At 40.6% G+C, this 24284-nt stretch overlaps 1 protein-coding gene across 2 annotated transcripts in view; it reads left to right on the forward strand.

Annotated features, from left to right (window-relative positions):
- The window catches only part of BLVRA (biliverdin reductase A), a 91494-nt gene that overhangs the window by 44731 nt on the left and 22479 nt on the right, over positions 1-24284 (forward strand). For both annotated transcript variants that reach the window (XM_080665458.1, XM_080665459.1), the window contains exons 5-6: positions 12491-12588; positions 23910-24017. In XM_080665458.1, coding sequence (XP_080521584.1) covers positions 12491-12588; positions 23910-24017 — 206 coding nt within the window. The remainder of the gene's footprint in view (positions 1-12490; positions 12589-23909; positions 24018-24284) is intronic.

The following is a 24284-nucleotide window of genomic DNA, read 5'->3' on the forward strand; positions in this document are numbered from 1 at the left end:
TCTGAATGGTCCTTTTTCATGTCTTTGACATTCTGACTGGGATCATTGAAAGTCTCGCTAAATCCCTTGAAGCTCTCATGAAGATCCTTGAGTAACCTTATAAACATGGTTTTGAACTCTGTATCCAATAGTTAGCTCGTTTCCATTTCTTTCATTTGTGATATGTTTCTTTGTCTCTGCATTTTAGTTGCTTCCCTGTGTTTGTTTCTATGTATTAGGTAGAGCTGCTATTTCTCCTGGAATTGTAGAATGGCCTGTGTAGTAGGTGTCCTGTAGGGCCCATTGGATCAGCCTCCCCAGTCACCTGAGCTGGGCACTCTAGGTGTTCCCCTGTGTGGGTTGTGTGCACATACTTGTAGTTGAACCTTGATTGCTGTTGGAGTCACTGGGAGGAATTGACTTTCCGGCCAATAGACTGTGAGGACCAGCTGTGACTACAGTGGGAGAGTTGCTGTGCAGGAAAAACCCTTATGGAGTAAGACTTGCTTCAGCAGGATTTTGGTGCTCACTGAGTCTGCCCCTTGAGTGTGTTGCTTGTGGAGTGCAGAGTTGTAATCTGGTATGGTCTGAAGCTGTCCACCAGGTGCACTGGCTCTAGGGCCTTCAGGGAGGTTCAAAGTCAGCCACTTCCTGTGGCCACCCAGCAGGAGCTACAGAGAGGTCTGTGGATGGCTGCTTATTTGTATTGCATTTGGAAGTGCCTAGGCAAGTCCCAATTGTGAAGCAGGGCAGGCACCAGGTCTTAAACCTTCATTGATAGGTCTAGGGCATGCTGATACCAGCTGCATCTTATTTTAGAGATTTTAGCAAAGTCTGAAGCCTGAGCCAGGACAGGCCATTCATATGCAAAAGCTGCTACAAACAGCTTGGATGGGGCTGCAAATTGGATGGGGTGGGGTCTCAGGGAATCACTAGGGTGGAGCAAGCAGTGTGAGGCAGTGTGAGCCAGGCTGATGGACACTCAGATATGGCTGCCAGTCAGCCCTGCGACAGGGGAGGTCCCAGCACAGGAACAATGATCCTTGTGTGCACTCCCGTATGGGAGAAAGCTGACCCTGAGTTCCTGCCCCGATGCCAGACAATCCAGTTCCTCCCCATATGTTCCTGGATCCCCCAGTGCTACCATTGAGCACTGGAGCTTAGAGGGAGCCGGACTGTGTACATCCATGTTTTGACCTTTTAAGAGGAACTTCCTGAGTCTCCAGCAACCTCTGAGTCACTCAGCCACGATTCCCACTGGTTTTTGCAGCCTCAAGTTACAGGGACTTCTCTTCCCAGCTCTGGAACCCTGGGCTGGGGGGCTAGTGTGGGGTTCCTCACGGGAAGCCTGTGCAGAGATGATCTCCCTCCTGATTAAAGAAACAGCACACGTGGTTGTTGAACCAGCCTCTTCTGCACCTCCACCCCTCTACCAATCTCAATGTGCTCTCTTCTTCTCTAGTTGTAGGACTGCCATTCAGCTAGCTTTCAGGTGGTTCTGAATGATATAAACTCCTTGTCGCATCTGTTGTTTGCAAAATTCTCCCATTTAGTTGGTTACTTTGTTGTGTTGTCAGTTTCTTTTGCTTTGCAGAAGCTTTTTAGCTTGATATGGTCCCATTTATTATTTTTGCCTTTGATTCCCATGCCTTTGGGGTCAAATTCATAAAATGTTCTCTACAACCAAGATCCATAAGTTCAGTAACTATGATTTTGGCTGTGTAATTTATTGTTTCATATATTTTATGTCTTTGGTTCATTTTGAATTAATTTTTTACATGTCAACAAACTGTAAGCTACTTTCATTCTTTTGGATTTAGTTTTTCAATTTCCCCAGAAGCATTTATTGAAGAGGCTTTCTTTTTTCCATTGTGTTTTTTTTAGTTCAGTTGTCAAAATTTGTTTCCCCATATGCATGTGGTTTTATTTCTGTGCTCTCAATTCTGAAAAAATCAATTCTGTTCTATCGGTCTCTGTGTCTGTTTTTCTGCCAATACCATGCTGTTTTTTGTTTTTATTTTTGGTGTTTTTGTTTTGTTTTGTTTTAGTGGCATAAAACAATGATTTATTGTGCTAACCAATTCTTTTTTTTTTTTCTTTAACAGGGTAAACATGTAAGACTTTTAAAAAAATTGTTGATACTATGTCTCCCATTTTTCCCTCCATCACCCCCTTTCACACATGCCCCACATACTCCCTGGCCTTCACCACATTATTGCCTGTGTCCATGGGCTATGCATAAATTCTTCTGTTCTCTATCCAATCTCTTCCAGTCTCCCCACTCCCATCCCTCTCTATGATGTTTTGATTACTCTAGCTCCAGCTTAATTTGAAGTCAGGTAGTGTAGTAACTCCAGCTTCATTCCTTTTTTGTCAGGATTGCTTTGGCTATTTGGGATCTTTTGTGATTCCAAACCAATCTGGTTATAGTTTTTGTTCTATTTCTTTTAAAAATGGCATTGAAATTTTGATTGGGATTAGTTAAATCTCTATATTTTGGGTATTGTGGCCATTTTAACTATGTTAATTCTTCCAGTCCATGAACACAGAATATCATTCCATTTCATTGTGTCTTTTTCAATCTCTTTTATTTATTTTTTATTTTTTTTAAATAAATCTTTATTCAGATTATTACAATTGTTTCTCCTTTTTCCCCCCATAGCTCCCCTCCACCCGGTTCCCACCCCACCTTCTGCCCTTACCTCCCCCCCCACACTGTCCTTATCCATAGGTGTATGATTTTTGTCCAGTCTCTTCCTGAACCCCCCATACCCCTTTCCCCCTGAGAATTATCAGTCCACTTCCTTTCTATGCCCCTGATTCTATTATATTCACCAGATTATTCTGTTTTTCAGGTTTTTAATTCACTTAATTTTTAGGTTCACTTGTTGATAGATATGTATTTGTTGTTCATAATTTTTCTCTTTACTTTTTTCTTCTTCCTCTTCTTTAATAATACCTTTCAGCATTTCATATAATACTGGTTTGGTGGTGATGAACTCCTTTAGCTTTTTCTTATCTGTGAAGCTCTTTATCTGCCCTTCAATTCTGAATGATAGCTTTGCTGGGTAGAGTAATCTTGGTTGTAGGTTCTTGCTATTCATCACATTGAAAATTTCTTGCCACTCCCGTCTGGCCTGCATAGTTTCTGTTGAGAAATCAGCTGACAATCGTATGGGTGCTTCCTTGTAGGTAATTAACTGTTTTTCTCTTGCTGCTTTTAATATTCTCTCTTTGTCTTTTGCTCTTGGCATTTTAATTATGATGTGTCTTGGTGTGGTCCTCTTTGGATTCCTTTTGTTTGGGGTTCTGTGCGCTTCCTGGACTTGTAAGTCTATTTCTTTCACCAGGTGGGGGAAGTTTTCGGTCATTATTTCTTCAAATAGGTTTTCAGTATCTTGCTCTCTCTCTTCTTCTGGCACCCCCATAATTCTGATGTTGGTACGCTTGAAGTTGTCCCAGAGTCTTCTTACACTATCTTCAACTTTTTGGATTTTTTTTTGCTTTTTGCTTTTTCGGTTGAGTGGTTTTTGCTTCTTTGTATTTCAATTCTTTGACTTGATTCTTGTGTTCCTCTAGTCTGTTTTTGGGTCTCTGTATAATATTTTTTATTTCAGTCAGTGTATGTTTAATTTCTAGTTGGTCCTTTCTCATATCTTCGAGGGTCTCGTTATATTTATCGGCCTTTTCTAGGATATTCTTGAAAAGCCTTATAACCGTGGTTTTGAATTCTATATCCAGTCGTTTGTTTTCCTCCATTTCTTTCATTTGTGATCTGTTTCTTTGACGCCGCATTTTCACTGCTTCCCTGAGTTGGCAGGGTAAATTTGTGTGCTAGGTTTCTTATGGCCCAGTGGGTCGGCCTCCCCAGTTAACCTGAGGTGGACACTCTTGGTGCACCCCTTTGTGGACTGTGTGTACAGCCTTGTTGTAATGAAGTCTTGATTGTTGTTGGTATCACTGGGAGGAATTGACCTCCAGGCCAGTTGGCTGTAAGGATCAGCTGTGTCTATGCTGGGAGAAGTTCGGTGCTGGAGACAGCCTTATAGGATTAGACTTGCCAAATTGCAATAGCCTCTGTGCTCAGCTTGGATGGGGTGGAGTCTCAGGGCGGAGCAGACAGTCTTGGCTTCCCATTAGCCTTGCCCTTGCGCGTACTCGTAGACCTCTGCCTTCCCCAGCTCCCGAGTCTCCGCCCGAGAGTCCAGACTCCCCCCACAAGAGCGTGGGTCCCCAGGGGCTCACCTGGAACTGGGGTTCACTGCAGTCAGAACTGGGGCTCAGTGCAGTCAGGAGCCTCTGACTTCCTTCCACTAGGCAAAGCCTGTGGCAACCTCCGCTGCCTCTGTGCGCACTGGCACGCGCGCGCCTTCAGACCTCTGCCTTCCCCGGCTCCTGAGTCTCTGCCCGGGAGTCCAGACTCCCCCCACAAGAGCATGGGTCCCCAGGGGCTCGCCTGGAACCGGGGTTCAGTGCAGTCAGAACTGGGGCCCAGTGCAGTCAGGAGCCTCCGACTCCCTTCCACTAGGGAAAGCCTGTGGCAACCTCCGCAGCCTTTGTGCGCACTGGCACGTGTGCTCCTTCAGACCTCTGCCTTCCCCGGTTCCCGAGTCTCCGCCCGAGAGTCCAGACTCCCCCCGTAAGAGCGTGGGTCCCCAGAGGCTCTCCCGGGACTGGGGTTCAGTGCAGTCAGAACTGGGGTTCAGTGCGGTCGGGGGCTTCCTTCCCCCTTCCGCCAGAGAAAGTCAGCCAGGCTCTCAGCCGCCCTTCCTCTCTGTGCGCACAAAGACCCTTTGCCATACCTCCAATTCTCCGTGAGCTTTTCTCTTTCCTTCTAGTTGTAGAATTTTCACTCAGCCAGCTTTCCTGTGGTTCTGGATGGTGTCCGTTCTGTCTTTTAGTTGTAGTTTTGAAATTGTTGTGCGAGGCAGCAGTTTAGGTGCTTACCTATGCCGCCATCTTGGTTTCTCCTTTTTCTATCTCTTTTAATAATGCTCTGCAGATTTCAGAATATAGGTCCTTTCTATCTGTTGTTCAGTTTATTCCTAGATATTTTATTGTTTCGTTTGTAATTTTGCAGAAGGAATTGTTTGACTTTTTTTTTCTGAAATTTTATTGTTAGTATATAGGAAAACAGTGGAGTTTTGTACATTGATTCTGTATTCTGTAACTTTACTGTATTTGTTTATTGTTTCTAATAGTTTTTTGGTGGAGTCTTTAAGGTTTTCTGTATACAGAGTAATATCATGTGCAAAAAGTGACAGTTTTACATCTTTATTCCCAATTTCAACGTTTTTTTTCTTTCTCTTGTCTAACTGCTCTGGCTATGACTTACAGAACTATGTTGAATAAGAGGGGTGACAGCAGGCATCCTTGTCTTATTCCTGTCTTTTGAGAAAAAGCTTTCAGTTTTTCACCATTGAGTATATTAGTTTGAGGGTTTGTCCTATATGGCCATTATTAACTTGAGGTACCTTCCTTCTATACCCATTTTATTGAGTGTTTTAACCATAAATAGATGTTGTATCTTATCAACTCTTCTTTTTTCTGCACCTATTGATAAGATTATATGTTTTTTTTTGTTTTTGTTTTTTAATATATTTTATTGATATTTTACAGAGAGGAAGGGAGAGGGATAGAGAGCTAGAAACATCAATGAGAGAGAAACATCGATCAGCTGCCTCCTGCACACCTCCCACTGGGGATGTGCCCGCAACCAAGGTACATGCCTTTGACCGGAATTGAACCCGGGACTCTTCAGTCCGCAGGCCGACGCTCTATCCACTGAGCCAAACCGGTTTTGGCAAGATTATATGTTTTTTATCCTTTCTTTTATTAATGTGGTTTATTACATTGATCAATTTGTGGGTGTTGAACCATCCTTGTGCTTTGGGAATGAACCCCACTTAATTGTGATATATTATTTTTCATGTATTATTGTATTAGATTTGCTAGTATTATTTTTATTTTTATTTTTTTAGGATTTTTGCATGTGTATTCATCAAAGATTGTGGTCTGTCGTTTTCTTTTTTGTGTTATCCTTGCTAGGTTTTGGTATTAGGGCTATGTTGGCCTTATAAAATGTTTTAGGAAGTATTGCCTCTTCTTCCAATTTTTTGGAAGCCTTTGAGAAGAATAGGTGGCAATCTTTAAATGTTTTGTAGAATTCACTAGTGAAGCATTTGGTTTTGGAATTTTATTTTTTGGGGGAGATTTTAGATAGTTCTTTCAGTTTCTTTCACTGTTGTTTGGTCTATTTAGATTTTCCAGTTTTTCATGATTAAGTCTAGAAAGGTTATATATTTTTAAGAACTTAACCATTTCTTCAAGGTTATTGAATTTAGTGGATTATAGTCTTTCATAGTATTCTAGTTTGATTCATTGTATTTCTGTGGTGTCTGTGATAATGACTCCTCTTTCACTTCTCATTTTGTTTCTTTGATTTTTTTTTTCTTAGTCTAGCTAGGGGTTCGTAAATTTTATTAATCTTTTCAAAGAAACAGCTCTTTGTTTTACTAATTTTTTTGTATGGTTTGTTTCTCTATTTCATTCAGTTGTGCTCTAATTTTTCTTATTTCCTTTCTTCTGCTGACTTTGGGTTTCTTTTATTCTTCTTTCTCTAGTTCTTAAGATGTAGTGTTAGGTTGTTTATTTGGCATTTCTCTTGTTTCATGAACTAGGCCTGTAATGATATCAGCTTCCTTCTTATTACTATCTTTGCTGCATCCCATACATTTTTATTTTAATATTTTTATTCTCATTTGTCTAGATTTATTTGATCTCACTTTTTACTTCTTCTTTGAACCATTTATTTTTCATAACATTAGTCTCCATATATTTGTGAGTTTCTTTTTTATATATATATATATATTTTATTGATTTTTTACAGAGAGGAAGGGAGAGGGATAGAGAGCTAGAAACATTGATGAGAGAAACATCGATCAGCTGCCTCCTGCACACCTCCCACTGGGGATGTGCCCGCAACCAAGGTACATGCCCTTGACCGGAATCGAACCTGGGACCCTTGAGTCCGCAGGCCGACGCTCTATCCACTGAGCCAAACCGGTTAGGGCGTGAGTTTCTTTTTTGCAGTTTATTTTCAATTTCAAAGCATTGCAGTCAGAGAATATGCTTGGTAAGATTTCAATCTTTTTGAATTTGTTGAGGCTAGTTTCGTGTTCCAATTTATTGTCTATTCTTTGTTCCATGTGCAGTGGGGAAGAATGTATGATATGATGTTCTTGGATGAAAGGCTTTATAAATGTCAATTATGTCCATTTGGTCCAATGTGTTATTTAAGGCAAATAGTTATTTTTTAATTTTTCTGTTTGGATCTGTCTGTAGTTGTTAATGAGGTATAGGTCCCCAACTATGATTGTGTTTTTTGTCTATTTCTACCTTTAGTTCTATAAATAGTTGCTATATATATTTTGGTGATTCTTTATTGGGTGCACATATATTGAGAAGTTTTATGTCTTCTTGATGTAGTGTTTGCTTTATCATTTAAAAATATCCATCTTTGTCTCTGTTATATTGAGATCTATTTTGTCAGTTATCAGTATGCTACACCTGCTTTTCTCTGGATGATATTTGCTTGGAGAGTCATTTTCCACCCTTTCACTCTAAGTCTATCTTTCTCTTTGCAGCTTAGATGTGTCTCCTGAAGGCAACATATGATTGTTGGTTTTGTTTTTTTATTCAATTTGCTATTCTGTGCCTTTTTATTGATGAGTTCAGTCCATTTACATTTAGTGTAACTATTGATGTATGAGGATTTTCTAAAGCCATTTTATCTTTTGTTTTTGGTATCTCTGTGCCTCCATAGGTTGTGTGTGTGTGTGTGTGTGTGTGTGTGTGTGTGTGTTACTATATGTTATCTTTGTTTGGTATTCCATACTTCTTTCCTCTTTTCCCTCTTTTTTTTTTATGCTGTGTCTTGGTTTGTTTGTTTCTTGGTTGGTTTGTTTGGGGTGTGTGTGTGTGTGTGTATGTGTGTGTGTGTGTGTGTGTGTGTTTACTATTAGGTTTATGAAAGAGAAAGTTTCAAAAATGCAATAGGTTTTATTTCTTTTGAAGGCATCTGATCTTCATCCTCCTTTGCACATTCAGATTGTTACCCCTACCCTTTTATGTTTTTGTTTTCACAAATTATCCCTCTGTATGCTATAAGTTTTTTTTTTTAGTTTTTTTTTTTATCATCTTACTCATAGTGTTGTGACCTTTTGTCCTTTGTTTCAGGTTGAATTACCTCCTTGAGTATTTTTTTGCAACAGGTCTTCTGGTAATAAATTCCCTCTGCTTCTGTATTTCTGGAAATTTCTGTCTTTATTTTTTCCTTCATATCTAAAGAATAACTTTTCTGGATATATTGTTCTTGGCTGATAATTTCTCTTTTCAGCATTTTTAATATTTGTTTCCACTGTCTTCTAGCTAGTATGGTTTCTGCTGAGAAGTCTGATGATAACCTAATGGGCTTGCCTTTATAGGTTAATTTCTTCTTTTCCCTAGCTTCATTGATAATTTCTTCTTTGTCATTAGTTTTTAACAGTTTCAATACAATATGCCTTGAAGATATTTTGGACTGAGGTAATTAGGTGCTTTGTTTGCTTATTAAATTTGAAGATCTAGCTCTTTCCATAGGTTTGGGAATTTCTTGTCAAGTCTTTGACTTGGCTCTCCATTTCTTTCTCCCTTTATTCTTCTTCTGGTATGCTTATTATTGTTATACTAGGGGCCCGGTGCACGAAATTCGTGCACCGGGGGTGGGGGGTCCCTCAGCCCAGCCTGCCCCCTCTCACATACTGGGAGCCCTCAGGGGATGTCCTACTGATGGCTCCCTGTGGGGAGCGGGCCTAAGTGGTAGTCTGGCCTGCCTTTGTGGGAGGCGACCAGGCTGATCAGGGAAAGGCACCAGTCCCATCACCCCGCTGCTGCAGCCACTGCCAGTCACCACAGCCACCAAGGTGTTTTCATCAACACGGACTCCAGTCCCTTCACCATGAAAAAAATGACAACTTTCTTTAGGCATTTTCAAGATGTGTCTTTCATAGGATATGACATTTCTTTCTTTATTTTTTTATCCTCACCTGAGGATATGTTTCCATTGACTTTTAGAGAATGTGGAAGAGAAAGGGAAAGACAGAGAGAAACATCAAAGTGAGAGGAACACTTTGATTGGTTGCCTCCTGCATGAGCCCTGACCTGGGCCCCGGCCAGGGAGGAGCCTGCAACTGAGGTACATGCCCTTGATCAGAATTGAACCCAGACCCTGCGGTCTGCAGGCCGAGGCATTATCCACTGAGCCAAACCGGCTAGGGCAGGATATGACATTTCTTAGCCTTCCAGCAGCAGACCTTCGTTTTTTCTCCAGAAGTGTGGTGGAAAAACCCTAGATCACCTTTTTGGATTCTTATTACCCAAGTTACTAAGAATATTACCAGTGGCATACAGGAAGCTTAGCCAATGAGCAGTCAGAAAAGGTGTTTCCTCTGTAGTTCACACCAATTGCCGGCTGGGCCCTGCCCTGGCCTAAAGCCTCTGGCCGAAGCTTTAGGCCTGGGCAGGGGACCCCCAGCTCCTTCTGATCGCCAGCTCCACCCCTGCCCAGGCCTAAAGCCTCGGGTCCTGGGCAGAGGACCCCCAGCTCTATCCAATCGCCAGCTCCGTCCAATTGCCGGCTCCGCCCCTGCCCAGGCCTGCCCAGGCCTAAAGCCTCTGACCAAAGCTTTCGGCCTGGGCAGGGGACCCCCAACTCCCTCCGATTGCCGGCTCCACCCCTGCTTCCTCCAATCGCTAGCTCCACCCCTGCCCCCTCGGCTCTGATCACAGGCTTGGCCCTGCCCAGGAGCCCCCTAGCTCAGGCCCTTTCCAGGCTGCTCAGAGCCCACGTAGGGCTTACCTCAGAGTGACCTGGGTGCCAGGATGTTCCCGGGACCCAGGCGCTGGGCGCCTATGTATGCAAATTAACCGCCATCTTTGTTGGGTTAATTTGCATACTCACTCTGATTGGCTATGGATGTAGCAGAGGTACAGTCAATTTACATGTTTGTCTATTATTAGGTAAGATTGCTCTTTCTGATGGAGTCAGATAGTTCTCCTAGAGTTTTTTTTATTTTTTCTTAAGTCTCTTCTCTTTGTATCATTTCTAGATTTCTACCTTTTATATCACTTATCTTTTCCTCCATTTGGTCTGCTCTATTTTCTATGCTTGTTTTTTGTTTTAAAGTTTTAATTTCTTTGGTAAAGTACTCATTTTGTTCATTGACTTGTTTTCTGAGCTTATTAAACTGCCTATCTGAAATTTTTTTTTTTGCATCTCATTGAGGTTTTTCAGAAATGCAATATTGAGTTCTCTGTCCTTTAAATCACATATTTCCATGTCTTTCAGTTTGTTTTCTGCAAATTGTTCATTTGCTTTTCAAACTGTCTTGCTACTTTGGTTATTGATGGCATTTGATGGATTTCTTCTCTGTCTAGGCATCTGTGTATGAGTGGCCTTTGTCCAGTAGATTGATATGAAGAAGTCTTCCTATTATTTTCCAGTAGGTAGCACTAATTCACAAGATTTTTAGGTCTCTTGCACTTCACTGGCTTTTCAGTTCTCCATGGCGTGGTGGAGAATATGGGTGCCTCCCCAGTGATCCGATCATCCCAATCCCAGGCTACCAACCCTGCAGGGGAATACAGTGGGCAGTGGGGCTCCAAATCCATGAAATCCCTGTGCTGTTTTTTCACAGCTGGACACTGCCACCTGGGTAACTGCAATGCATGGGGGTATGTTGTTCTGGGGTAACCCGTCTGCCTTTAAGTTGCTTTGCCCTACTGGTAATGGCAACCTTGGACCTTTGTGCCCCTGATTCCAGGACCAGTCACAGAGCCCATCCTTTGCTCAAGGAAAAAGTGATTCTGTAGTACCAGTTCTTGGATTTGCAGATAATGCGCTCTACAACCCAACCCCAAGGTCGAAGGGAGGCAAGCTCTAGGAGTCTTCAGGGTGGCCATGCTCTGCGGTTTTGTTTCTCTATCTGGATGCTGACAGCCAGGCAACCATGGCTGCACCTCTGTGCTGTGTACCTGCTCAGGCATCTGGGTTCAGCCACAGTTCAGACTGCCCACTTCTGCAGCAATGCCCACCAAATTTCTTTGTTCCCCCCAGCTGAAAGGAGTGTCAGCCACAGCCCAATTTCTCCCCTTTCCGTGCTGAGCCCCAATGTGAGCTCCCCAGCTATAAGGCTGTGTCTGTGGTTCAGCTCAGCATCTTTTCCTCCCTGGTTTGCTCCCGCTTGCCCACCTTTAAATGTTTCAATACAGGACCTCTCAGGTGTATTTGTGCATTGAACAGGGAGTCTTTGGTTAAATTATAGCTGTTCAAATAGTTTAAACTTCCAAGGGTCATCTCTCATGCTGCCATTCTTCTGATGTCATTCAACATTTTCTTTTCTCTAGCTATTGCATTGTAAGAATACATATAACATACAAAATATGTGGTAATAAGCTACTTATATTGTTGATATAGCTTCCAGTCAAAAGTAGGCTAATAGTAGTTAAGTTTTGGGGGAGTCAAAGTTATATGCAGGTTTTCAACTGTGTGGGAGATCGGTGCATTGTTCAAGGGTAAACTGTAAACGTTTATACCCTAGACCAGTGGTTGGCAAACTCATTAGTCAACAGAGCCAAATATCAACAGTACAACGGTTGAAATTTCTTTTGAGAGCCAAATATTTTAAACTTAAACTTCTTCTAACATCACTTCTTCAAAATAGACTCGCCCAGGCCGTGGTATTTTGTGAAAGAGCCACACTCAAGGGGCCAAAGAGCTGCATGTGGCTCGCAAGCCACAGTTTGCCGACCACGGCCTTAGACTATCTAGAAAATAATGTCCAAATTTCTGAGCACAGCATTCTAAATCCTTCACAATCAGGCTCCAAGCTACTAGTATTACCTCATTTTCCTTTACTCCCTATAGCTCATGCTGAAATGCTTATCATGATCCAAATGAACAAAGCCCCACAAAATGCCCAAGCCCCTGCATATTCTGCATAAAGTGAAATATGCTCATTCCATTGCACCTGAAAAATGTTTACTCATAATTCAAGAGTCGGTTCAGTTGTTGTTAGTGAAATCTTTTTAGACGGCCTCAGACAGAGCTAGCTGCCATGGGTTTTGTAGTTTTCATTTATAGCTCTCATGTGGTAACTGGCAATTTAGGTGTTAACGTGTCTTTATTTCTTCTCCAAAATAACTGGTAAATAGAACCTGGTTGAATATGTGAGTGGTTGAATAAACAAATTTTTTAAATTATCACATAATCAGAAAGTCATTCTCTTACAGCATAGTAGAAAATAATGTGAGGTATAATTCATCACCCTTATCTTCTGGTTTTGATTCACCTGTATGGCACATTTGCACACCTAGACTTTTGTGCATTTATAACATTTTGTACTCTTTCATGCCAGGCATTTCAGTGCTGCTTATTTGAAGTGTATTTTCTCTATATCTCTTGTTTCCAAAGGCAGTTCCTTAATGCTGGCAAGCATGTCCTTGTGGAATACCCTATGACACTGTCTTGGACAGCAGCTCAGGACCTGTGGGAGCTGGCTGAACAGAAAGGTGATATATGTTCTATCTGTCTAGAGCACAGTCCCTCTTACTGAGTTTTCATCACTAAGAATTCCTTTATAGTTTATCCCCATATCAGATATATTACTGATACAAAAGACTCCCAACACTCCCCACCTCACTACTGTAGGCACATTTAAAGGGATATGTGGAGGGCCAACAGGGTGGAGGGATGGGTGGGAATTTGCAAACTTTTTTTGCGACTTGTCAGCTTCTTTTACTCTAATTAAAAATATGAATTAGTTTCCACCTGTGGTAGTATCATGATATGATTTTAGTTTTATTCATATGATATTTATATTGCCAATGGAAAAATGCCCAGATCAGAGTAATTGTTTTATATTCACATTTTATAGTTTTTCTTTTTCCTTAAGAGGAATACTATTTATAATATTATAGGCTAGACTTCTTGCTAATTACAAAAAATAAAATTGTCCCTTTGCAATGAAGAGCTCTGCTGTTCCCATCCTAACCAAATGACTGCTAATATGGATCATTCTGACATTGTGAGCCATTTAAATTAAACTTTCAGTTTGCAGGACACATAGGGATTAAGGTGACACCAAATAATAACATCAAACAAACTAGAATGTGGAATACTCTGCAAGATAACAGGCTAAGTTTTTTCAAGAAGATAATGTCCTGCATGTAGTGAGTATCTTCCAAAGAATACAAGACGAAAAGAAGGAAAAAAGAGTAACTTTACATGGGAGAAAATAGACAGAAACTGCCTAAGCCAGGGGTCATGATATAGTGATAAGTCATGTTAATAGCATGTACTTGATATGATGTGATGAGAATGTGATTACTCTTTTTCTAAAACACATTACCCCAGGCTAATCATAAGAAAAACATCAGAAAAATCCCAGTGGAGGGTCATTCTGCAAAATACCTGACCAGTATTCTTAAAAAACATCAAGGTCAATAAAAACAAGGAGAGCTAGCCCAACTGGTGTGGCTCAGTGCTTGAGTGTTGACCTATGTACCGGAAGGTCATGGTTGAATTCCTGGTCAGGGCACATGCCCATGTTGCGGGCTCGATCCCAGTAGGGAGCATGCAGGAGGCAGCTGATCAATGATCCTCTCTCATCATTTATATTTATATATCTCTCTCTTCCTCTCCCTTCCTCTCTGAAATCAATGAAAATATTTTTAAAAACAAGTCCCATTTGTTTATTTTTCTTTTGTTTTTCTTGCCCAAGAAGATATATTATAAAAAATACTGCTATGAGAAATGTCTAAGATTTTACTGCCTAGTTTTTCTTCTAGCAGTTTTTCAAGTCTAACATTTAAGTCTTTAATCTATTTTCAGCTCATGCTTGCGTATGGTGTAAGAAGTTTGTCTAGATTAATTTTGTTGTACATATCTGTCCAGTTTTCTCAAAGACATTTATATTTTGAATGCCAGTTTGGGAACTGTTAAAAACAAGGAGAGCGCCAGAGAGAGTGCATTACTGCAGACAGCCATCAGGGGGAGCAAGAGATTACAGGTTCTTGAGAACAGGGACAAATCTCTTTAATTTGGAAATTATACATATAATCCCAGAGATGATATATTCCCAGGAAAATTTTGATAATCCCTCCTCCCCAGAATTTTTTTGCCTGGCTGAGTGGTGAAAGTCTCCTTTACAAAACTAGTCTGTAAAGACTGGGAAATGTGCCTGTTTTGTCCAATATTCAAAACTCAACAAATACTCACAAGGAAAACAAAGAAAGAGGAAAACAGCCCAATGAAACATTTTCTGAAACTGACCCTAAGAAATGCAGACCTATGAATTATCTGAAAAAGAATTAAAAACAGCTCTGTAAAGGATACACAGTCAGCTAAGAGAGACCACAAACAAATAAACAAAAATCAGGAAAACAGTACATGAGAAAAATGAAAATATATCAACAAAGAGATGTAAACTATAAAAAGTACCAAACAAATTCTGGAGCTGAAGAGCCAACAAGAAGGGTTCAACAACAACCTTGATCAACCAAATGAAGAAAAGACCAAACTTGGATGGGTCATTTGAAATTTGATTCATAAGGACAAAGAGAAAAAAACAATGAAGAACAGTGAAGAAATCTTAAGGAATTTATGGGATACCATCAAGCAGATCAATATATGTCACAAAGAGAAAAGAGAGCAAAGGGCAGAGAGCATATTTAATGAAATAATAGTTAAAAACTTGCAAAAATTTGACAAATAAAATGATATACAATTTCCAGAAACTTAGTGAACTCTAACTAGAATAAACCTTGAGACTCACACCAGGACACATTATAATTACACCTTCAAAAGTCACAGATAAGGGCAGACTCTTGAAAAAAAGAAAGAGAAATGTGACTCATTATATACAAGAAAGCTCCTTTAAGATTATCAGCAGAATTCTCAGCAAGAACGATGAAGGTCAGATGTATTCAAAGTATTGAAAGAAAAAAATCTGCCAAACAAAAATACAGTATTGAGCAGAACTGTCCTTCAGAAATGAAAGTAAAACTAAGATTTTCCCAAACAAAAGCTGAGTGAATTAATCACCACTAAACCTACCCTAGAAGAATTGCTAAAGGAAGTTCCTTCAAATTAAAACAAAAGGATACTAGGCAGCAACAGGAAGGCATACAAAATTTTAAAAAGAGCTCCCTGGTAAAGGTAAATGTAAAGACAAATATATAAACCTGTAAGGGAGAAAGACTACAGAGGAATGGCAGCATGAGAAGTTGCCCTGGTCTTTCTTTTTGAAGATACAATAATTTGAACAGTGATAATTGAACAAAGAATTCCCTGCTGAATACGAACACATCTGAGAGATTTATGCATTGAAACATCTGAAAGTGGGTGAGTGGAAGCAAGTGGGGAATGAGGCGGGGGGAAGGGGAAAGGGTAGAAGAGCAGAGACAGGTACCACAGATGCAGCCCTATGGGTCTTGAAAGAGGGGAGAATCAGGTTGCCATCTGTATTTCCTGCAGCCCAGAGGAGCAAAGAGATACAGTGAACGTTCCTGCCAGAGTGGTTGGTACTAAACCCAGTGACCGGGACAGAAACGAAGCACAGAGATGCCGTTGTCTGGTGGCCCCTATTGTCAGGCAGAACAAGCCATGAAACCTGGCCATTTCCCTTCACCCTTCCAGAGGTAGCAGCGGCCCTGGAAGAAGCTACAGCTGTGAGCACTGGGCTATAAAACACATTATCTGCAAACCCTAAGACTGGAGTGACAGAAGGATTTTTTCCCCCCTAAATGGCAGGTACGTGCTGCAGTCAATCCTAGTGATGGGTGGAGATACAGAGGTGAAGCAGCTGAGGTCTGGCAATTACTGTTACTGGGAGGACAAACCACAAGTGCAGCAGCTGACCTCTCCCAGCTTACCACACCTCACCCTTGTGATTTCACAGGCTTGTAACACCGTTGTCCACCACATTCCCCCACAGGGGTGGTGCCTTGAGACCAAGGTGACCTGGTTACAGAAGAGACTAGGAGATACCGGACATTTTCAACCATTCTGCAGAGATCCCAGAAGCTAGAGCAGCACAAGAGAAACTAAAAAACTTGTGCTTCAGTGCCACCTTCTGGAAAACAAGACTTCTTAACCTACTCGAGAAGTGACACTTAAAAAAAAAAAGGAAAAGAAAGCAGATCTCATTCCTGTAGATGCCTAGACAAGAAGGAATCTATGACATACCATGAACAGCCAAGATAATGAGGAAACTCAGAAAGAAAATGCAAATCTCTAGAAAATAAACTTAAAGACATAGAAATATGTGATTTAAATGACAGAGAAGTTAAGGTTGCAGTTCTGGGAAAACCCTCAATGAAATACAAGAAAACACAGGCAGTTTAATGAACTCAGAAATAAAATCAACAAATAAATGCAGTACTTTACTAAAGACATTGAAACTTAAAAAAAAAAAACAATTAGAAATTTGATAAATAGTGATGAACTAGCAGGCTCAGGAAATAATGCTGACCAATTGGAGAAAAGAATTAGTGATAATGAAGATAGAAATCTTTACAAATTGAAGATAGTAATCATGCAGATGGAAGAAAGAGACTTGAGAGTATATGAAAGAATTCTATGAGAACTATCTGACTCAATCAAAGCGCCATATTAAAACAATAGGTATACCAGAAAGAGCACAGAAGGAGAAGGGAACAGAGGTCCTATTCATACAGAGAGTTGATGAGAATTTCCCAAAACTATGGACAAAGCTCAATGCTCGAATCCAAGAAACAAACAATACCTAATTATCTCAAACCAAAAAGGCTTTCTCCAAGGCACACTGTATTAAAACTGTCAAAAATTAATAACAAAGAAAGGATTCTCAAGGCAACCAGGAAAAAGAAGAGAGTAAGCTCTAAAGGAAATCTCATTAGGTTATCATCGGATTTCTCAGCAGCTGCCCTACAAGCTAGGGGAGATTAGAATCAAATACTCAAACTATTGAAAGGGGAAAATTATCTATCAATCAAGAACATTATATCCAGCAAAGTTATTCTTTACATATAAGGAGAAATAAAAACTTTTCCAGACACACAATAGCCCAGGGAATTTACCACCTTAAGACCCCCATTACAGGAAATACTGAAACAAAAGGTAAAATTATACAATACTATAAGCAAGATTACAGTCAGACAGAAACAGGATATTGCAGCTCTTTTTCAGAACAGGGTATTATACATTTAAATATAACTACGGTTAAAGAAGGTAAAAATACTAAAGAAGACAGAGGAAAAGACAGTATCTACTGCAATTTGGAAATTAACTCACAGCATAAATAAGGAAAATTTCTGACAAGAAAAAATATAAAAGGGGAAGGGTAAAGGTCTGAATTTGCAAACATCTCTGGAGGAAAGATGCATTCAGAATAAAAAGGACTACTGTATATATGAAATTTTCTTTTGCATAAACTTAATGATAACCACACACACAAAAGTCTAAAATTAAAACACATAACTTAAAAAAAGGGGAAACAAAAAAATTGTAGAATACCACCAAACTGAAACAACAGATAGAAACACAAAGATTAAAAAAAATGGGCCCTAGCCAGTTTTGCTCAATTGATTAGAGCGTCGGCCTGTGGACTAAAGGGCCCTGGGTTCAATTCCAGTCAAGGGCACATGCCTGGGTTGCAGGCTCGATCCCCAGTAGGGGGCATGCAAGAGGCAGCCAATCAATGATTCTCTCTCCTCATTGATGTTTCTATCTCTCTTTCCCTCTCCCTTCCTCTCTGAAATCAATGAAAATATATTGTAGAAAAAGAAAAAAACAATGGAGACACCTGCAATTATGGGGGGAGGGACCACAGGAGGTGGTCCAGCTGGGGGAGGTTGGCTGTGGGAGTGCACTGACCGGCAGGGGGCAGTTCCTGCATGATCATCTGCCCCCTGGTGGTCAGTGTGCATCATAGCAACCAGAAGACCAGTCGTTCGGTCATTCGGTCATTTGGTTGCTTAGGCTTTTATATATATAGATTACTTCCGTTGGCAGAGGATAGAATTATATTGTTCCCTGCTTCAGTTGGTAGGGAGTAGAATTATAAAGATAGAGATCTCATCTTTAAATACGAAAAATTATCCTGAGAATTGTTCTGACATATTTATCCAGGATACCATAGGAAACAGTCCCAGCATTGATTGTTATATAGTTGACTATTGCTTGGTTAAATGTACTTTTTGCACTTTATATATCACAAATGGAATGGAAAACATTGTTTTATGCATGCACATAAAATGTATCTGTTGGTGGCCCAGGGCAGTTCATGGCCTCCTTTTCAGCTTCTCAGAATTCTTCTAGGATTAGTGTCTCTCAAATACCATCTCTCACTTCACCAGTCATAAGGGATAGCTTGTGAGGTTTGACATATATACATGTATAAAAGCCTAAGTGACTGGCTGACTGGCCAGTAGCTATGACACGCCCTGACCACCAAGGGGTAGACGCTCAATACAGGAGTGGAAACCACAGGCTTGGAAACATGGAACAGACTGATGAATCTCAGAGGGAGGGGGGAGGGCAGGAAGAGATTAACCAAAGATCTTACATGCATACTAGAGGTATAGATTCATGCACAGTGGGGTCCCTCGCCTGGCCTGTGGGGATCGGGCCAAAACCAACTCTCCAACATCCCTCTAGGGGTCCGGATTGTGAGAGGGCACAGGCCAGGCCGAGGGACCCCTAGGCCTCTAGTTTAATAACCAGGACAAACATTTTCTAGCACTTGCATCAATAGTGAAACTAGTTACAGAGCTAGAACCCTTTGATGCAAGAATTGCTAAGAAATATGTCCTGTTTCTTCTACAACAGCAGCTCTGAATAGAACAAAACAAAGGCTTTGAAGAAACTGAGTATTAATTCTGAGATTCATCTAAATAACTTCATGAATGACTTAAATTTAGGCACTTTTATAAATTGAGATGTCATTTTCATATGATAAAAACCTGAGATTTTAAGTTCAGAGTTAAATGAATTTTGACAAAGTATAATAAACCAATGTAATTATTACTCCAGTCAAGACATAGCACATTTTATTACCCCAGAAAATTCCCTGGGGCTCCTTTCCTGTTAGTCCTTTGTCCCCACAGTGACATAGTGGCTAATTACCAGACCTCTCTTCAGATTACCTCTAAGCAAGTTCCCATATTTCTCTCTTTTTTTTTGTATCCTCACCCGAGTCTGTTTTTTTCCTATCGATTTGTAGAAGGAGTGGAAGGGAGAAAAGGAGGTGGGGGGGGGGGGAGAGAGAGAGAGAGAGAGAGAGAGAGAGAGAGAGAGAGAGAGAGAGAGATCAATGTAGAGAGACACATAGATTGGTTGCCTCCCCCATGCACCCTGACCGGGACCAGGGATCAAATCTGAAACCCATGTACATGCCCTTGACCAGGAATCAAATCCATCACCCTTTAGTGTCCAGGACAATTCTCTAACCCAGTGGTTCTCAGCCTTTCTAATGCCGCAACCCTTTAATACAGTTCCTCATGTTGTGGTGACCCCCAACCATAAAATTATTTTCGTTGCTACTTCATAACCGTAATTTTGCTACTGTTAATGAACTGTGATGTAAATATCTGTGTTTTCCGATGGTCTTAGGCGACCTGCTAGCGGTTCTCAACCTGTGGTTTTCAACCTGTGGGTTCCGCGCAGCCCCCTGGTGGTCAGCACACGCGACCCACAGGTTGAGAACCGCTAGCAGGGTCGCCTAAGACCATCGGAAAACACAGATATTTACATCACAGTTCATTAACAGTAGCAAAATTACGGTTATGAAGTAGCAACAAAAATAATTTTATGGTTGGGGGTCACCATAACATGAGGAACTGTATTAAAGGGTTGCGGCATTAGAAAGGTTGAGAACCACTGCTCTAACCACTTAGCACCACCGGCCAGGACTGTTCCTATATTTCTTAAACATCATAATCCCATATATGCAAGAAAAAAAGCATATGGAAGAAAATGATAACTGTGATTAACTGGTAGAAATCGGGGTGGGGGGGAGTATTTTGTTCCAAAATTTGCTCAGTTTTCTACAGACATGAATTTATGTTTAGACTTTAATATTAAAATTAAATATAATTTTTGTTTTTCACCAGAGAATTACAACTATGAAAATGGAACCCATAGCAGAATGACAGGAAGGAAATGTACCAATATTTTAGTAGTGGTTCTTTTTGATAATTAGGGTCATGGGTATTTTTATTCTTTTCCTGTCAAATTTAAAAATACTCACTTATTCCACCTATAATAGACAAAACACCCATACTACTTATGTCAAAAAACTGAGGAAACAAACGATCTGTGAATTCAAGTCCATTAATTGCCAATTGTCCTCTTATTTTATTCTAAGAAGTTATCTTTTTTTTTTAAATAACCTTTTTATTGTTCACTAGAGGTCCGGTGCACAGATTCGTGCACCAGTGGGGTCCCTCTGCCTGGCCTGCGCCCTTTTGCAATCCGGGACCCCTCGGGGGATGTCGGACTGCTGGTTTCAGCCCGACCCCCGTAGGCCTGGGATCGGGCCAAAACCAGCAGTCTGACATCCCCTGAGGTATGTAGTAGTAGTGCACAAAGCGGCAGGCGGCCGGGGAGGAGCCCGAGCCCAGACCTGGTGCCACGCTGCTCACACTCATCCCAGACCTGCTGCACCTGCCGCTGCCACTGCTTGGTAGTGCTGCCGCGGAGGTGGGAGAGTCTCGCGCTGCTGTAGCTGCTTGCCAGCCGTGAGTCCAGTGTCTGGTGCCCGTCAGTCAGCTGAGCAGTGCGCCGCTGTGGGAGCACACTGACCACCAGGGAGCAGCTCCTGCATTGAGCGTCTGCCCTCTGATGGTCAGTGCACGTCATAGCAACCAGTCGACTGGTCATTCGGTCACTTAGGCTTTTATATATATAAATAGTATTACAGATATCTTCCTTCCCCCCTTTACGTCCATGTTCCCAGCCCCTACCCACCCCGCTATGTCTTCACTACCCTATTGCACATGTCCATGGGCTATGCATATCTATGTATATATAAGCCCAGTGACCAGAACGGCGGAATGACCAGAACAACCAGAACGACCGGTGGCTATGACACCCACTGCGGCAGCCAACAAGCCTGATCCAGGCCCTGATCGCGCACCCCTCCCCCCGCCTTGCCGGCCCCATTCCCGATTAGCCCCCAATACCCCGATTGGGGGTGGGGCCAGTTGGCCAACTGCCTGCAGCCCCTCCCCCCAGCAGTCCCGGCCCAATGGGCCCCCATCAGTATATAAGTTCTTTAATTTATCTCTTCTCATGCCCTGTCATGTCACTTTTAACCTCTGATCTGGACAGTTCCTCAGTCTTTCCTTGGTATTAAAAAAGATTTACTAGCCAGATATTTTGTATAATGTTCCTAAATTTGAGTTTACCTGATATTTTTTTTCATAATTATTTTTGGGATATGCATCTTTTATAGAAATATCATAGAGGTGATCTTATGTTCTTTGCATTACATCCTATCAGGTGCCATTCAATTTCAATTTGTCCATCATTAATGATACCATTTGATTAAAGTGGTATCTGCAAGGCTATTCCAATGAAAGCTAATTCTTTCCCATTTATAATTAATGATTATTTTGTGGGGAGGTAGTTTGAAACCTGATAATATTCATTATTTATCACACTTTCTGCTTATGTCTTTATATCAGTATGGCTTCCTTTTATACTCCATTTTCATTGTTTATTTTGATACTCAAATTTTTTCATATTCAGTCAATGGGGATCTCTTCATGCTACCTCTTATCTCATGTTGTTATATTTCTGTTGTTTGAAATGGTTTATGTTCATGGTAAACTTTTTCTACCTCAGCCCTGCAACTAGACATTTTTTCAAGGAGCCCTAGTCATTTAATGGTAAATAGTATTTTTTAATTAAAATCTGTAAAAATTGAGATATGATTGACACATAACATATTAGTTTCAGGTATACAACATAATTATTATTTATATATATTGTGCAGTGATCACCACAAGTCTAGTTAAGATTTATTACTACGCATCACAAATTTTCTGTACCAGAACTTTTAAGATTTACTCTCTTAGCAACTTTCAAATACACAGGTAAGTACTAATTATAGTCACCATGCTGTATATTACATTCCCAAACTTATTTATTTTATAACTGGGAGTTTGTGCTTTTTGACCACCTTTTTTACCTTCTTCGCCTACTTCTCACCTCCTATCTCTTGCAATCACGAAACTCTTCTCTGTATCGATGAGTGTTTTTATTCCTTTTATTTTTGATTCCACATATAAGTGAAATCATATGATATTTGTCTTTCTCTGTCTGACTAATTTTACTTAGTATAATGCCCTCAAGGTCAATATTGTCTCAAATGGCAAGATTTTCTTTTTATGGCTAAATAATATTCCATTGAGTATGTGTGTGTCACATTTTCTTTTTCCATTCATCCATCAGTGGACACTTAGATTCTTTCCATGTCTTGGCTATTATGAATGATGCTGCACTGAACATAGGGGTGCATATATCTTTTGGAGTTTGTGTTTTTGTTGCCTTCAGATAAATAACCAGAAGCTGGATCATATGGTAGTTCTATCTTTACTTGTCTGAGGAACCTCTGTACTGTTTTTCACAGGCTGCATTAATTTACATTCCTAACAGTGAAGTAATGATATTTTGATGCCAATATTTATATGCTAGGTGTGCTCATTGCTTTTCCTTTTCAGTTATCTTTGCTTCTAAGTCCTTTCAGTGAACTGATCTAAAGAAAACATGTATATGGATATGTGTGTGTGTGTGTGTGTGTGTGTGTGTGCGCGCACGCGCGCATTCACGTGTATATGTGTATACTGTGGTTGCCACATTTATCACAATAGAGCATTGAGAGAATGATAGAAAAACAATCAAAGATGCAGTTGAAAGATAAAAGTTTTCTTAATGACTATGGATATGGAAATGCAGAAATGGAAATATAGAAATAGTGCTGGAGAGAATACAACATGTTCTGAAACATGTTTAAACTTCTCAGACGCCCAGCCTCCCCTCATGCTCATGCACATGATAGAATCACCCAGAGGAGAGAACTGCTATTCACTGTAAGAAGCTCTGACATTATTTATGGGTTAGGGAGCGGGTGGGAGGAATTCACTCTCCCACACACCTTATTCTCTGGAGACTCCGAAGACATTTCCGCCCACTCGGTGAGGTGCAAAACAAGCCCAGTACATTCTGCAGTGTTTTCTGTGAGTCTGGGTTAAGCAAAGGTTGGTGAGTATCTTCCGGTGGCCCAGATTGCTCTCTTTGTTTCAATGAAAGTGTAGATCATAACCACACTTTGCACTTAATTACAAAATAGTTTGGGTTTGTTATGAAATTCCTGGCTTAGATATGAAAAAGCCATTAGATCAAAAATTTTTCAATAGTTTTCTTTTAGAATTAAAAAAATTATAAATATTAAGGTTTTATTTTCCCTCTAACCCAGATAATTTAAAAAGTCATCTGTTTTTTTCAATTCTTTGAAATAAAGTCTAGTTCTAGCTTCTTTCCTTTAATCTTGACAACCCCTTTTCTTCGTTTTGTGTCTTAGAATTTTATGCTACACCATTTTGATACTTTCATGATCTCATCTTGCCTTTGAGGCAGGTGGATAGAATCTTGCTTTCTTAGATTGTTATTCCTGTTGTAATTTTAGAATTGGCACTACCTACAGCTGGGGTATTTAAAGGCGTAGTGGTTCCCAAATTGGTTTTGAAGTCTGTGTATCCTTCAGTGCTGGGGAAACACAGATTTATACTCTGGAATGCATAGCTCAATTGATGACGATTGCCTTTCTATTCCATTTTTGTCATCACAGGGAAAGTCTTGCATGAGGAACATATTGAGCTCTTGATGGAGGAGTTTGCGTTCCTGAAAAAAGAAGTGGTGGGGAAAGACCTGCTGAAAGGATCTCTTCTCTTCACAGGTCAGTTTTAGGTGGGGTCACAGGTCACGTGTAACTGGTGGGGCCAGGATGCCAGATGGTTATTTCCTAGCTCTCTAAAGGATGAGCTTTGATTTATTTCTACTAAAGACTCTCTGACTGAGGGCCAGTTTAATTTATTACGCACCTACAAACAATAAAAATATCTAATTTTTCTTTTTGTTCTCAAATGAGACTGAATTGCTTGGTGTGCTTAGGTAAAAAGTGTATTAGAAATCGTAAGCATTGTTAGGCCACTGTCCCAGTCTA

Source organism: Plecotus auritus (assembly GCF_963455305.1).
Source record: "Plecotus auritus genome assembly, chromosome: 4".
Taxonomy (NCBI): Eukaryota; Metazoa; Chordata; class Mammalia; order Chiroptera; family Vespertilionidae; genus Plecotus; species Plecotus auritus.